Source organism: Oncorhynchus mykiss, chromosome 25 (genome assembly GCF_013265735.2).
Source record: "Oncorhynchus mykiss isolate Arlee chromosome 25, USDA_OmykA_1.1, whole genome shotgun sequence".
NCBI classification, from domain to species: Eukaryota; Metazoa; Chordata; class Actinopteri; order Salmoniformes; family Salmonidae; genus Oncorhynchus; species Oncorhynchus mykiss.
Genome location: NC_048589.1, coordinates 41,983,009 through 41,998,316, shown reverse-complemented (window position 1 = coordinate 41,998,316; position 15,308 = coordinate 41,983,009). Strand labels below are relative to the sequence as shown.

General features: G+C 40.1%; 1 protein-coding gene across 3 annotated transcripts in view; it reads right to left on the bottom strand.

Annotated features, from left to right (window-relative positions):
* The window catches only part of LOC110498275 (son of sevenless homolog 2), a 74,655-nt gene that overhangs the window by 21,837 nt on the left and 37,510 nt on the right, over positions 1-15,308 (bottom strand). For all 3 annotated transcript variants that reach the window (XM_036963138.1, XM_036963139.1, XM_036963140.1), the window contains 4 exons: positions 11,257-11,994; positions 6,623-6,745; positions 5,453-5,565; positions 4,939-5,161 (listed from right to left, as the gene is read on the bottom strand). In XM_036963138.1, coding sequence (XP_036819033.1) covers positions 4,939-5,161; positions 5,453-5,565; positions 6,623-6,745; positions 11,257-11,994 — 1,197 coding nt within the window. The remainder of the gene's footprint in view (positions 1-4,938; positions 5,162-5,452; positions 5,566-6,622; positions 6,746-11,256; positions 11,995-15,308) is intronic.

Below are 15,308 nucleotides of genomic sequence, written 5' to 3'. Positions count from 1 at the left end.
TGGTATAGTAATATTATAGTAGTGGTAGAGTAATATTATAGTAGTGGTAGAGTAATATTATAGTAGTGGTAGGTAGAGTAATATTATAGTAGTGGAAGGTATAGTAATATTATAGTAGTGGTATAGTAATATTATAGTAGTGGTAGAGTAATATTATAGTAGTGGTAGAGTAATATTACAGTAGTGGTATAGTAATATTATAGTAGTGGAAGGTATAGTAATATTATAGTAGTGGTATAGTAATATTATAGTAGTGGTATAGTAATATTATAGTAGTGGAAGGTAGAGTAATATTATAGTAGTGGTAGAGTAATATTATAGTAGTGGTAGAGTAATATTATAGTAGTGGTAGGTAGAGTAATATTATAGTAGTGGTATAGTAATATTATAGTAGTGGAAGGTAGAGTAATATTATAGTAGTGGTAGAGTAATATTATAGTAGTGGTAGAGTAATATTATAGTAGTGGTAGGTAGAGTAATATTATAGTAGTGGTAGGTAGAGTAATATTATAGTAGTGGAAGGTAGAGTAATATTATAGTAGTGGTATAGTAATATTATAGTAGTGGTAGAGTAATATTATAGTAGTGGTATAGTAATATTATAGTAGTGGAAGGTAGAGTAATATTATAGTAGTGGTATAGTAATATTATAGTAGTGGTATAGTAATATTATAGTAGTGGTAGAGTAATATTATAGTAGTGGTATAGTAATATTATAGTAGTGGTATAGTAATATTATAGTAGTGGTATAGTAATATTATAGTAGTGGAAGGTATAGTAATATTATAGTAGTGGTAGAGTAATATTATAGTAGTGGAAGAGTAATATTATAGTAGTGGTATAGTAATATTATAGTAGTGGTATAGTAATATTATAGTAGTGGAAGGTATAGTAATATTATAGTAGTGGTAGAGTAATATTATAGTAGTGGAAGAGTAATATTATAGTAGTGGAAGGTAGAGTAATATTATAGTAGTGGAAGGTATAGTAATATTATAGTAGTGGTATAGTAATATTATAGTAGTGGTATAGTAATATTATAGTAGTGGTATAGTAATATTATAGTAGTGGTAGAGTAATATTATAGTAGTGGTAAAGTAATATTATAGTAGTGGTAGGTAGAGTAATATTATAGTAGTGGAAGGTAGAGTAATATTATAGTAGTGGTATAGTAATATTATAGTAGTGGTAGAGTAATATTATAGTAGTGGAAGGTAGAGTAATATTATAGTAGTGGTATAGTAATATTATAGTAGTGGAAGGTATAGTAATATTATAGTAGTGGAAGGTAGAGTAATATTATAGTAGTGGTATAGTAATACTATAGTAGTGGTATAGTAATATTATAGTAGTGGTATAGTAATATTATAGTAGTGGTATAGTAATATTATAGTAGTGGTATAGTAATATTATAGTAGTGGTAGGTAGAGTAATATTATAGTAGTGGAAGGTATAGTAATATTATAGTAGTGGTATAGTAATATTATAGTAGTGGTATAGTAATATTATAGTAGTGGTATAGTAATATTATAGTAGTGGTAGAGTAATATTATAGTAGTGGTAAAGTAATATTATAGTAGTGGTAGGTAGAGTAATATTATAGTAGTGGAAGGTAGAGTAATATTATAGTAGTGGTATAGTAATATTATAGTAGTGGTAGAGTAATATTATAGTAGTGGAAGGTAGAGTAATATTATAGTAGTGGTATAGTAATATTATAGTAGTGGAAGGTATAGTAATATTATAGTAGTGGAAGGTAGAGTAATATTATAGTAGTGGTATAGTAATACTATAGTAGTGGTATAGTAATATTATAGTAGTGGTATAGTAATATTATAGTAGTGGTATAGTAATATTATAGTAGTGGTATAGTAATATTATAGTAGTGGTATAGTAATATTATAGTAGTGGTAGAGTAATATTATAGTAGTGGAAGGTAGAGTAATATTATAGTAGTGGTATAGTAATATTATAGTAGTGGTAGAGTAATATTATAGTAGTGGTAGAGTAATATTATAGTAGTGGTAGGTAGAGTAATATTATAGTAGTGGAAGGTAGAGTAATATTATAGTAGTGGTATAGTAATACTATAGTAGTGGTATAGTAATATTATAGTAGTGGTATAGTAATATTATAGTAGTGGTATAGTAATATTATAGTAGTGGAAGGTAGAGTAATATTATAGTAGTGGTATAGTAATATTATAGTAGTGGTAGAGTAATATTATAGTAGTGGAAGGTAGAGTAATATTATAGTAGTGGTATAGTAATATTATAGTAGTGGTATAGTAATATTATAGTAGTGGTATAGTAATATTATAGTAGTGGTATAGTAATATTATAGTAGTGGTATAGTAATATTATAGTAGTGGTATAGTAATATTATAGTAGTGGTATAGTAATATTATAGTAGTGGTAGAGTAATATTATAGTAGTGGTATAGTAATATTATAGTAGTGGTAGAGTAATATTATAGTAGTGGTATAGTAATATTATAGTAGTGGTATAGTAATATTATAGTAGTGGTATAGTAATATTATAGTAGTGGTATAGTAATATTATAGTAGTGGTAGAGTAATATTATAGTAGTGGTATAGTAATATTATAGTAGTGGTATAGTAATATTATAGTAGTGGTATAGTAATATTATAGTAGTGGTATAGTAATATTATAGTAGTGGTATAGTAATATTATAGTAGTGGTATAGTAATATTATAGTAGTGGTATAGTAATATTATAGTAGTGGTAGGTATAGTAATATTATAGTAGTGGTATAGTAATATTATAGTAGTGGTATAGTAATATTATAGTAGTGGTATAGTAATATTATAGTAGTGGTAGGTATAGTAATATTATAGTAGTGGTATAGTAATATTATAGTAGTGGAAGGTAGAGTAATATTATAGTAGTGGTATAGTAATATTATAGTAGTGGTATAGTAATATTATAGTAGTGGAAGGTATAGTAATATTATAGTAGTGGTATAGTAATATTATAGTAGTGGTAGAGTAATATTATAGTAGTGGTAGAGTAATATTATAGTAGTGGTAGGTAGAGTAATATTATAGTAGTGGAAGGTAGAGTAATATTATAGTAGTGGTATAGTAATACTATAGTAGTGGTATAGTAATATTATAGTAGTGGTATAGTAATATTATAGTAGTGGTATAGTAATATTATAGTAGTGGTATAGTAATATTATAGTAGTGGTATAGTAATATTATAGTAGTGGTAGAGTAATATTATAGTAGTGGTAGGTAGAGTAATATTATAGTAGTGGTATAGTAATATTATAGTAGTGGTAGGTATAGTAATATTATAGTAGTGGTATAGTAATATTATAGTAGTGGTATAGTAATATTATAGTAGTGGTATAGTAATATTATAGTAGTGGTAGAGTAATATTATAGTAGTGGTAGAGTAATATTATAGTAGTGGTAGAGTAATATTATAGTAGTGGTATAGTAATATTATAGTAGTGGTAGAGTAATATTATAGTAGTGGTATAGTAATATTATAGTAGTGGTATAGTAATATTATAGTAGTGGAAGGTAGAGTAATATTATAGTAGTGGTAGCGTAATATTATAGTAGTGGTAGAGTAATATTATAGTAGTGGTAGGTAGAGTATTATTATAGTAGTGGAAGGTAGAGTAATATTATAGTAGTGGTAGGTATAGTAATATTATAGTAGTGGAAGGTAGAGTAATATTATAGTAGTGGTATAGTAATATTATAGTAGTGGAAGGTAGAGTAATATTATAGTAGTGGAAGGTAGAGTAATATTATAGTAGTGGTATAGTAATACTATAGTAGTGGTATAGTAATATTATAGTAGTGGTATAGTAATATTATAGTAGTGGTATAGTAATATTATAGTAGTGGAAGGTATAGTAATATTATAGTAGTGGTATAGTAATATTATAGTAGTGGTATAGTAATATTATAGTAGTGGTAGAGTAATATTATAGTAGTGGAAGGTAGAGTAATATTATAGTAGTGGTATAGTAATATTATAGTAGTGGTAGAGTAATATTATAGTAGTGGTAGAGTAATATTATAGTAGTGGTAGGTAGAGTAATATTATAGTAGTGGAAGGTAGAGTAATATTATAGTAGTGGAAGGTAGAGTAATATTATAGTAGTGGTATAGTAATACTATAGTAGTGGTAGAGTAATATTATAGTAGTGGTATAGTAATATTATAGTAGTGGTATAGTAATATTATAGTAGTGGTAGAGTAATATTATAGTAGTGGTATAGTAATATTATAGTAGTGGTATAGTAATATTATAGTAGTGGTATAGTAATATTATAGTAGTGGTATAGTAATATTATAGTAGTGGTATAGTAATATTATAGTAGTGGTATAGTAATATTATAGTAGTGGTAGGTATAGTAATATTATAGTAGTGGTAGGTAGAGTAATATTATAGTAGTGGTATAGTAATATTATAGTAGTGGAAGGTAGAGTAATATTATAGTAGTGGTATAGTAATATTATAGTAGTGGAAGGTAGAGTAATATTATAGTAGTGGTATAGTAATATTATAGTAGTGGTATAGTAATATTATAGTAGTGGAAGGTAGAGTTATATTATAGTAGTGGTATAGTAATATTATAGTAGTGGTATAGTAATATTATAGTAGTGGAAGGTAGAGTAATATTATAGTAGTGGAAGGTATAGTAATATTATAGTAGTGGTATAGTAATATTATAGTAGTGGTATAGTAATATTATAGTAGTGGTATAGTAATATTATAGTAGTGGTATAGTTATATCATAGTAGTGGTATAGTAATATTATAGTAGTGGTATAGTTATATCATAGTAGTGGTAGAGTAATATTATAGTAGTGGTATAGTTATATCATAGTAGTGGTATAGTAATATTATAGTAGTGGTATACTCAGGAGGTGTCACCATGGTAACAGTGGTCTCACCTGTACAGTTCAGACTCAAGAAGGGTGAGCTGGCGGGCGATCTCTATGGGGTGAAGGGTCATGAGGTCAAAGGTGTCCGTCTGACCCAGGCGGCTGATGTGCCACTCGATGGGCGGGGGCGGGCTCTCGAAGGTGATGTTGTGGCTGACCCCGTTGGACTGAGTCTGCATCTTCCTCTTGATGATCTTGTTGATGGACTCCACCCACTTTCTCATCGACTTTCCTGGTCAAGAAAGAAGGACTTTTTAAGAGACAGGAAACGTGTCTCTGTACAGGGTCAGCCGCGTGGTGCAGCACATATAAAACATGTCCCCATCTAGACTGGCAAGAGGTTAGAAGACAGAGAGTTTTTGAGAATCTGAGTCACACTTTCCAATGTATTCATTACAAACGGCAAAATAAACGTCAATCATTTTTATTTTTTTTCCTCTCACAATAACAGTGTCAGGTAAATAAAACAAGTGTACATATTGGTTTTTAAAAGTGGGGGGGGGAGGGTGGGGGGGAGCCCAACCTCGGAGTTGAAGAATGCTGCTGATGTACTCCTCCAGTTTGCCTCGTAGCTCGGGGTCGTTCTCAAAGTCATAAAAATGATGTTCCACCCACTGACGAAACACATTCAGAACCCTGAGAGAGAGAGAGAGAGAGATAGAGACAGAGAGACAGAGAGAGAGAGACAGGAGAATTTAAGAAGAGGGTAAAATGCCACAGACATGGTGACGGTGGAATTACTCTACTAGAAACCTGCCCAACCCAGGTGGGATGGAATCTGATTGGAGAGTGGTATGGTGGGATGGAGAGTGGTATGGAGAGTGGTATGGTGGGATGGAGAGTGGTATGGTGGGATGGAGAGTGGTATGGTGGGATGGAGAGTGGTATGGTGGGATGGAATCTGATTGGAGAGTAGTATGGTGGGATGGAATCTGATTGGAGAGTGGTATGGTGGGATGGAATCTGATTGAAGAGTGGTATGGTGGGATGGAATCTGATTGGAGAGTGGTATGGTGGGATGGAATCTGATTGGAGAGTGGTATGGTGGGATGGAATCTGATTGGAGAGTGGTATGGTGGGATGGAATCTGATTGGAGAGTGGTATGGTGGGATGGAATCTGATTGGAGAGTGGTATGGTGGGATGGAATCTGATTGGAGAGTAGTATGGTGGGATGGAGAGTGGTATGGAGAGTGGTATGGTGGGATGGAGAGTGGTATGGTGGGATGGAGAGTGGTATGGTGGGATGGAGAGTAGTATGGTGGGATGGAATCTGATTGGAGAGTAGTATGGTGGGATGGAATCTGATTGAAGAGTGGTATGGTGGGATGGAATCTGATTGGAGAGTGGTATGGTGGGATGGAATCTGATTGGAGAGTGGTATGGTGGGATGGAATCTGATTGGAGAGTGGTATGGTGGGATGGAATCTGATTGGAGAGTGGTATGGTGGGATGGAATCTGATTGGAGAGTGGTATGGTGGGATGGAATCTGATTGGAGAGTGGTATGGTGGGATGGAATCTGATTGGAGAGTGGTATGGTGGGATGGAATCTGATTGGAGAGTGGTATGGTGGGATGGAATCTGATTGGAGAGTAGTATGGTGGGATGGAGAGTGGTATGGTGGGATGTAATCTGATTGGAGAGTGGTATGGTGGGATGGAATCTGATTGGACAATGGAATAGTGATCAAACCTGAGTTGGACGGGTTGGACGTACTCCCTGCGGAACCTCTGTAGCTCTGCAGCCATTGGCTGATCCCCATTCCATAGAGCCTGTTTGTCTGCCTCTGTGGGCTCTGGCTCAGGGATCTCAATCCTGGGAAAGATCAAATATTATTATTGCCAAACCAACAGTTGTACTCCCTGACGAAGGCCATGCTGCTGAAACCCATCAAGAGTTGTAATATGTGTCCCAGTACCATACACTCACTATTAATTTAAGGATCAGACCATTCCCCCCCCCCAATGTTTTGCCTAAAATGACTTACCTGAATCTAACCACCTGTAGCTCAGGACCTGAAGCAAGGATATGCATGTTCTTGACACCATTTGAAAGGAAACACTTTGAAGTTTGTGGAAATGTGAAATGAATGTAGGAGAATATAACACATTAGCTCTGGTTAAAGATAAAACAAAGAAGAAAAAAAAACCCAGATTTTTGTGGTATTTTTTTGTACCATCTTTGAAATGCAAGAGAAAGACCAAGGTGCAATTCAGATTTTGGCCACTAGATGACATTGCATTTATGTTAAAAAAATGTGTCAAGACTGCCCAAATGTGCCTAATTTAGTTATTAATATCTTTTCAAGTTCAAAACTGTGCACTCTCCTCAAACAATAGCATGGTATTATTTGACTAATAACTACTGTAAATTGGACAGTGCAGTTAGATTAACAAGAATTTAAGCTTTCCGCCAATATCAGATATGTCTATGTCCTGGGAAATGTTCTTGTTACTTACAACCTCATGCTAATCGCATTAGCTCAACCATCCCGTGGGGGACCCACCGATAACACAGCAGGTTTAAAATAAGCCTGACATGAACCTAACACAGCAGGTTTAAAATAAGCCTGACATGAACCTAACACAGCAGGTTTAAAATAAGCCTGACATGAACCTAACACAGCAGGTTTAAAATAAGCCTGACATGAACCTAACACAGCAGGTTTAAAATAAGCCTGACATTAACCTAACATCGCAGGTTTAAAATAAGCCTGACATTAACCTAACATCGCAGGTTTAAAATAAGCCTGACATTAACCTAACGCAGCAGGTTTAAAATAAGCCTGACATTAACCTAACATCGCAGGTTTAAAATAAACCTGACATTAACCTAACGCAGCAGGTTTAAAATAAGCCTGACATTAACCTAACATCGCAGGTTTAAAATAAGCCTGACATTAACCTAACGCAGCAGGTTTAAAATAAGCCTGACATTAACCTAACATCGCAGGTTTAAAATAAGCCTGACATTAACCTAACACAGCAGGTTTAAAATAAACCTGACATTAACCTAACATCGCAGGTTTAAAATAAGCCTGACATTAACCTAACACAGCAGGTTTAAAATAAACCTGACATTAACCTAACATCGCAGGTTTAAAATAAGCCTGACATTAACCTAACGCAGCAGGTTTAAAATAAGCCTGACATTAACCTAACATCGCAGGTTTAAAATAAGCCTGACATTAACCTAACGCAGCAGGTTTTCATTCTTTCTGGTCCTGATGAGAGAAAAAAAAAAAGTTCAACCAATCAATGTGGAGGAGGAGTTAAAGACATGCTCCGGTACATTGGCGACTATTGAGTATTTTAAACCTCCCGCTTTGGGCTGGATGTGTCAATGTGTGTAGTTCATACATGCATAATCTATGAGAAGAAAATCCTGAAAGCCGTTTTCTGGAAGATGTACGGCGACGTTTACCCCTACTTGGGCCCGCCCCAAGAGTTTTAGCCAATGAGCTTCAGCCCCTCGCCATTTGAGTGACAGTTAGCGACACACACACACACACACACAGAGCGAGAGAAAGAGCAAAAAAAATAAAAAATAAAACTTGGTGCCCATATCAGCACATTTGGGACATATATTTAAAAGTACCGCAGAATCTCTTTAAGATGGAGTGTCGCCTCGCAGACTCTTTCCATTTCCCCTGAAAACCGGACGCATTCGGTTGTTTTCCGACCCCGCTGAGAGTGACAACACGAAACAACTGCATCTTAAAAAGGTCTAGTGAGAAGTCCCGGAAGCAGACGTGTATATTGGGTTCACCATAAAGAGATACACAGTGTACGTTATAGCCTCATTCTCAAATGGGTTAAATGTACACACAATACCCCATAATGACAAAGCAAAAACAGGTTTTAGAAATCGATGCAAATGTATAAAAAAAAAACCCAACTGAAATATCACATTTACATAAGTATTCAGACCCTTTACTCAGTACTGAGTAGCGATTAAAGCCAAGTCTTCTTGGGTATGACGCTACAAGCTTGGCACACCTGTATTTGGGGAGTTTATCCACTTCTCTGCAGAGCCTCTCAAGCTTTTCATCAAGGATCTCTGTACTTTGCTCCATTCATCTTTCCCTTGATCCTGACTAGTCTCCCAGTCCCTGCTGCTGAAAAACATCTACACAGCATGATGCTGCCACCACCATGCTTCACCGTAGGGATGGTGCCAGGTTTCCTCCAGAGGTGACGCTTGGCATTCAGGCCAAAGAGTTCAATCTTGGTTTCATCAGACCAGAGAATCTTGTTTCAGGTGACTATTGGCAAACTCCAAGCGAGCTGTCATGTGCCTTTTACTGAGGAGTGGCTTCTGTCTGGTCACTCTACCATAAAGGCCTGATTGGTGGAGTGCTGCAGAGATGGGAGAACCTTCCAGAAGGACGACCATCTCCACAGAGGAACTCTGGAGCTCTTTCAGAGTGACCATCGGATTCTTGGTCACCTCCCTGACCAAGGCCCTTCTCCCCCTATTGCTCAATTTGGCCAGGCGGCCAGCTCTAGGAAGAGTCTTGGTGGTTTCAAACTTCTTCCATTTAAGAATGATGAAGGCCACTGTGTTCTGGGTACCTTCAATGCTGCATAATGTTTTTGGTACCCTTCCCCAGGTCTGTGACTCGACACAATCCTGTCTCGGAGGTCTATGGACAATTCCTTCGACCTCATGGCTTGGTTTTTGCTTTGACATGCACTGTCAACCGTGGACCTTAAATCGACAGGTGTGTGCCTTTCGAAATCATGTCCAATCAATTTAGTTTACCACAGGTGTAGTCCAATCAAGTTGTAGAAACATCTCAAGGATGATCAATAGAAACAGGATGCACCTGAGCTCAATTTCGAGTCTCATAGCAAAGGGTCTGAATACTTACGTAAAAAAGGTATTTCTGTTTTTTAAATATTTTTTATAAAATGATCAAAAATGTCTACAAACCTGTTTTTGCTTTGTCATTATGGGCTATTGTGACGTCATTGTGGGCTATTGTGACGTCATTGTGGGCTATTGTGATGTCATTATGGGGTATTGTGATGTCATTATGGGGTATTGTGATGTCATTATGGGGTATTGTGATGTCAATATGGGGTATTGTGATGTCACTATGGGGTATTGTGATGTCACTATGGGGTATTGTGATGGCATTATGGGGTATTGTGATGGCATTATGGGGTATTGTGTGTAGATGGATGAGGAACAAAATCCATGTAATCCATTTTAGAATAAGGCTGTAACCTAACAAAATGTGGAAACAGTCAAGAGGTCTCAATACTTGCTGAATACACTGTGTATATACTGTTGTAATTCTGTGGTACCATACCTGTGTACCAACAGGCCAACTATAGCCCACCCAATCTACCTACCTCATCCCCATATTGTTTTTATTTACTTTGCTGCTCTTTTGCACACCAGTATCACTACTTACACACACACCAGTGTCACTACTTACACACCAGTATCACTACTTACACACCAGTATCACTACTTACACACACACACCAGTGTCACTACTTACACACCAGTATCACTACTTACACACACCAGTGTCACTACTTACACACCAGTGTCACTACTTACACACACACCAGTGTCACTACTTACACACACCAGTGTCACTACTTACACACCAGTATCACTACTTACACACACACCAGTGTCACTACTTACACACCAGTGTCACTACTTACACACACACACCAGTGTCACTACTTACACACCAGTATCACTACTTACACACACACCAGTGTCACTACTTACACACACACCAGTGTCACTACTTACACACCAGTATCACTACTTACACACACACCAGTATCACTACTTACACACACACCAGTGTCACTACTTACACACACACCAGTGTCACTACTTACACACCAGTGTCACTACTTACACACCAGTGTCACTACTTACACACCAGTGTCACTACTTACACACACACCAGTGTCACTACTTACACACCAGTATCACTACTTACACACACACCAGTGTCACTACTTACACACCATCATCTGCTCATCATCATCTGCTCATCTATCACTTCAGTGTTAATCTGCTAGATTGTAATTACTTCACTACTATGACCTATTTATTGCCTTACCTCATCACTCCATTTGCACTCACTGTATATAGACTTTTTTTCTATTGTGTTATTGACTGTACATTTGTTTATGTGTATCTCTGTGTTGTTGTTTGTGTCGCACTGCTTTGCTTTATCTTGGCCAGGTCGCAGTTATAAATGAGAACTTGTTCTCAACTGGCTTACCTGGTTAAATAAAAGTGAAATAAAAAAATTAATTTAAAAAAACTGTAATTCTGTGGTACCATACCTGTCTATCAACAGCCTCAGGAGCTCCTGGGGCTTGCAGAATGACCGGTAGGTGGTCAGAAAGGTGCGTACAAAGTTGGGATCAGCGTACATGTGGTATGTAAGCCTCTCTATAAGCTTGACCACCGTCCCAGCCTTAATAATAGGTATCCCCGTCTTGCTCTGGACACTGTCCTCAAACACGATGTTCTCCTCGGAGTCGTGCACTGCGAAACGGTAAAGCTCGGGGGAGGGCAGGCGGAGGGGCTGGGCCTGCTCCTCGTGCTGTAGGACAGTGTCTAGCATACGGTCCAGCGTGGAGCGGTACTGCAGGGTGACCAGCGCCGCCATCCACGCCCCCTTGTCCTCCGCAGAGCGGGCGCAGAACACCACACAGTTCTCGTCTTTACCGACGAGTTCGAAGGCGTGTTTTAACTCCGCCGAGTCCTCGCGGTCCACGATGCGGACTTTCCGCAGGACGAACTTCTCCTTGAGACGGAACTCGGCCCCGCTTCCGGAACCGGGGAGTCGGGAGCTCTGATTGGCCTTGCAGCTGATCATGAGGCCGTCGAACAGGAAGTTGTGTCGCTCGTGTTTGGCGCCGGCGCGGAGGAGCGCCCCCTCCAGGATGAACTCGGAACAGCACTGGCCGATGTCCTTCCCCTCCCAGCCGTCGATGCTCTTCTGGATCTCGTTCATCCTCTTGATGGCCAGCTGCTTGCTGCGCACCTGACGGCTGTACAGACGGTACATGGGCTCGCTGGAGCGAGAGAGAGACAGAAAGAGAGACAGAGAGAGAGAGAGACAGAGAGAGACAGAGACAAAGACAGAGAGAGAGACAGAGAGAGAGAGAGACAGAGACAGAGAGGGAGACAGAGAGACAGAGAGAGAGACAGAGAGAGAGAGACAGAGAGAGACAAAGAAAGAGAGAGAGACAGAGAGAGAGACAGAGACAATGAGAGACAGAGAGAGACAGAGACAGAGAGAGAGACAAAGACAGAGAGAGAGACAGAGAGAGAGACAGAGACAAAGAGAGACAGAGAGAGACAAAGACAGAGAGAGAGACAAAGACAGAGACAGAGACAGAGACAGAGAGACAGAGACAAAGAGAGACAGAGAGAGACAAAGACAGAGAGAGAGCCAGAGAGACAGAGACAGAGACAAAGAGAGAGACAGGGTGGTGAGAAAAGTGAGCAATCTCGTCTCTCAAGACCAGGGATGGAACACTGGTGGCCACTGTTCTTTCAGAGGCCAAACCCACCGTTGGTGTGCGAGGCCAAAGATCTCTGTTTCCATGTAATCTGACCATAGCACCACCTGGAGTTCGCTAAACAGCATTGGTACTTGGACCGGAAACCGGTGCCATTTCGACACAATAATATTAGCCTTTGGCCACGCACACCAACGATGGTTTGGGCCTCTGAAAGAACAATGCCTACAGTATGTAGAAAATCCCTCATCCCTACTGTAAAATTCGGTGGTGGATCTTTGATGTTTTGGGGCTATTTTCCGACCACTGGTCCTGGGGCCCTTGTTAAGGTCAATGGTATCATGAACTTCACCCAGTTCCAGGATATTCTAACCCCCCCCAAAAAAACACTTGGCCACAAGTGGATCTTCCAGCAAGACAATAACCCCAAGCACACATCAAAATCCACAAAGAAATGGTTAATTTGCCATAAAAAAAAAAAACCCGTGGTTTTAATTGTAGAGGGCAGATGAAGGATATCAATGATCTGGAAAGATTCTGTAGCGGAACAGTCTAAGATCTCTCTAAATGTGTTCTCCAATCTCATAAAACATTTTAGAAAAAGACTCAGTCATTATCCTGGCAAGGGCAGCGCGCTGGGGTATCAAAAACAGGGCAGCGCGCTGGGGTATCAAAAACAGGGCAGCGCGCTGGGGTATCAAAAACAGGGCAGCGTGCTGGAGTATTGAAAACAGGACAGTGCTGGAGTATTGAAAACAGGGCAGTGCTGGAGCATTGAAAACAGGACAGCGTGCTGGAGTATTGAAAACAGGGCAGCGTGCTGGAGTATTGAAAACAGGACAGTGCTGGAGTATTGAAAACAGGGCAGCGTGCTGGAGTATTGAAAACAGGGCAGCGTGCTGGAGTATTGAAAACAGGGCAGCGTGCTGGAGTATTGAAAACAGGACAGTGCTGGAGTATTGAAAACAGGGCAGTGCTGGAGTATTGAAAACAGGGCAGCGTGCTGGAGTATTGAAAACAGGGCAGCGTGCTGGAGTATTGAAAACAGGGCAGTGCTGGAGTATTGAAAACAGGGCAGCGTGCTGGAGTATCGAAAACAGGGCAGTGCTGGAGTATTGAAAACAGGGCAGCGTGCTGGAGTATCGAAAACAGGGCAGCGTGCTGGAGTATCGAAAACAGGGCAGTGCTGGAGTATTGAAAACAGGGCAGCGTGCTGGAGTATTGAAAACAGGGCAGCGTGCTGGAGTATTGAAAACAGGGCAGCGTGCTGGAGTATTGAAAACAGGGCAGCGTGCTGGAGTATCGAAAACAGGGCAGCGTGCTGGGGTATCGAAAACAGGGCAGCGTGCTGGGGTATCGAAAACAGGGCAGCGTGCTGGGGTATCGAAAACAGGGCAGCGTGCTGGGGTATCGAAAACAGGGCAGCGTGCTGGGGTATCGAAAACAGGGCAGCGTGCTGGAGTATTGAAAACAGGGCAGCGTGCTGGGGTATTGAAAACAGGGCAGCGTGCTGGAGTATTGAAAACAGGGCAGCGTGCTGGAGTATTGAAAACAGGGCAGCGTGCTGGAGTATTGAAAACAGGGCAGCGTGCTGGGGTATTGAAAACAGGGCAGCGTGCTGGAGTATTGAAAACAGGGCAGCGTGCTGGAGTATTGAAAACAGGGCAGCGTGCTGGAGTATTGAAAACAGGGCAGCGTGCTGGGGTATTGAAAACAGGACAGCGTGCTGGGGTATTGAAAACAGGACAGCGTGCTGGAGTATTGAAAACAGGACAGCGTGCTGGGGTATTGAAAACAGGACAGCGTGCTGGGGTATTGAAAACAGGGCAGCGTGCTGGAGTATTGAAAACAGGACAGCGTGCTGGGGTATTGAAAACAGGACAGCGTGCTGGGGTATTGAAAACAGGGCAGCGTGCTGGAGTATTGAAAACAGGGCAGCGTGCTGGGGTATTGAAAACAGGACAGCGTGCTGGGGTATTGAAAACAGGGCAGCGTGCTGGAGTATTGAAAACAGGGCAGCGTGCTGGAGTATTGAAAACAGGGCAGCGTGCTGGAGTATTGAAAACAGGGCAGCGTGCTGGAGTATTGAAAACAGGGCAGCGTGCTGGAGTATTGAAAACAGGGCAGCGTGCTGGAGTATTGAAAACAGGGCAGCGCGCTGGAGTATTGAAAACAGGGCAGCGTGCTGGAGTATTGAAAACAGGGCAGCGTGCTGGAGTATTGAAAACAGGGCAGCGTGCTGGAGTATTGAAAACAGGGCAGCGTGCTGGAGTATTGAAAACAGGGCAGCGTGCTGGAGTATTGAAAACAGGGCAGCGTGCTGGAGTATTGAAAACAGGGCAGCGTGCTGGAGTATTGACAACAGGGCAGCGCGCTGGAGTATTGAAAACAGGGCAGCGTGCTGGGGTATTGAAAACAGGGCAGCGTGCTGGAGTATTGAAAACAGGGCAGCGTGCTGGAGTATCGAAAACAGGGCAGCGTGCTGGAGTATTGAAAACAGGGCAGCGTGCTGGAGTATTGAAAACAGGGCAGCGTGCTGGAGTATTGAAAACAGGACAGCGTGCTGGAGTATTGAAAACAGGGCAGCGTGCTGGAGTATTGAAAACAGGACAGCGTGCTGGGGTATTGAAAACAGGACAGCGTGCTGGGGTATTGAAAACAGGACAGCGTGCTGGGGTATTGAAAACAGGGCAGCGTGCTGGAGTATTGAAAACAGGGCAGCGTGCTGGAGTATTGAAAACAGGGCAGCGTGCTGGAGTATTGAAAACAGGGCAGCGTGCTGGAGTATTGAAAACAGGGCAGCGTGCTGGAGTATTGAAAACAGGGCAGCGTGCTGGGGTATCGAAAACAGGACAGCGTGCTGG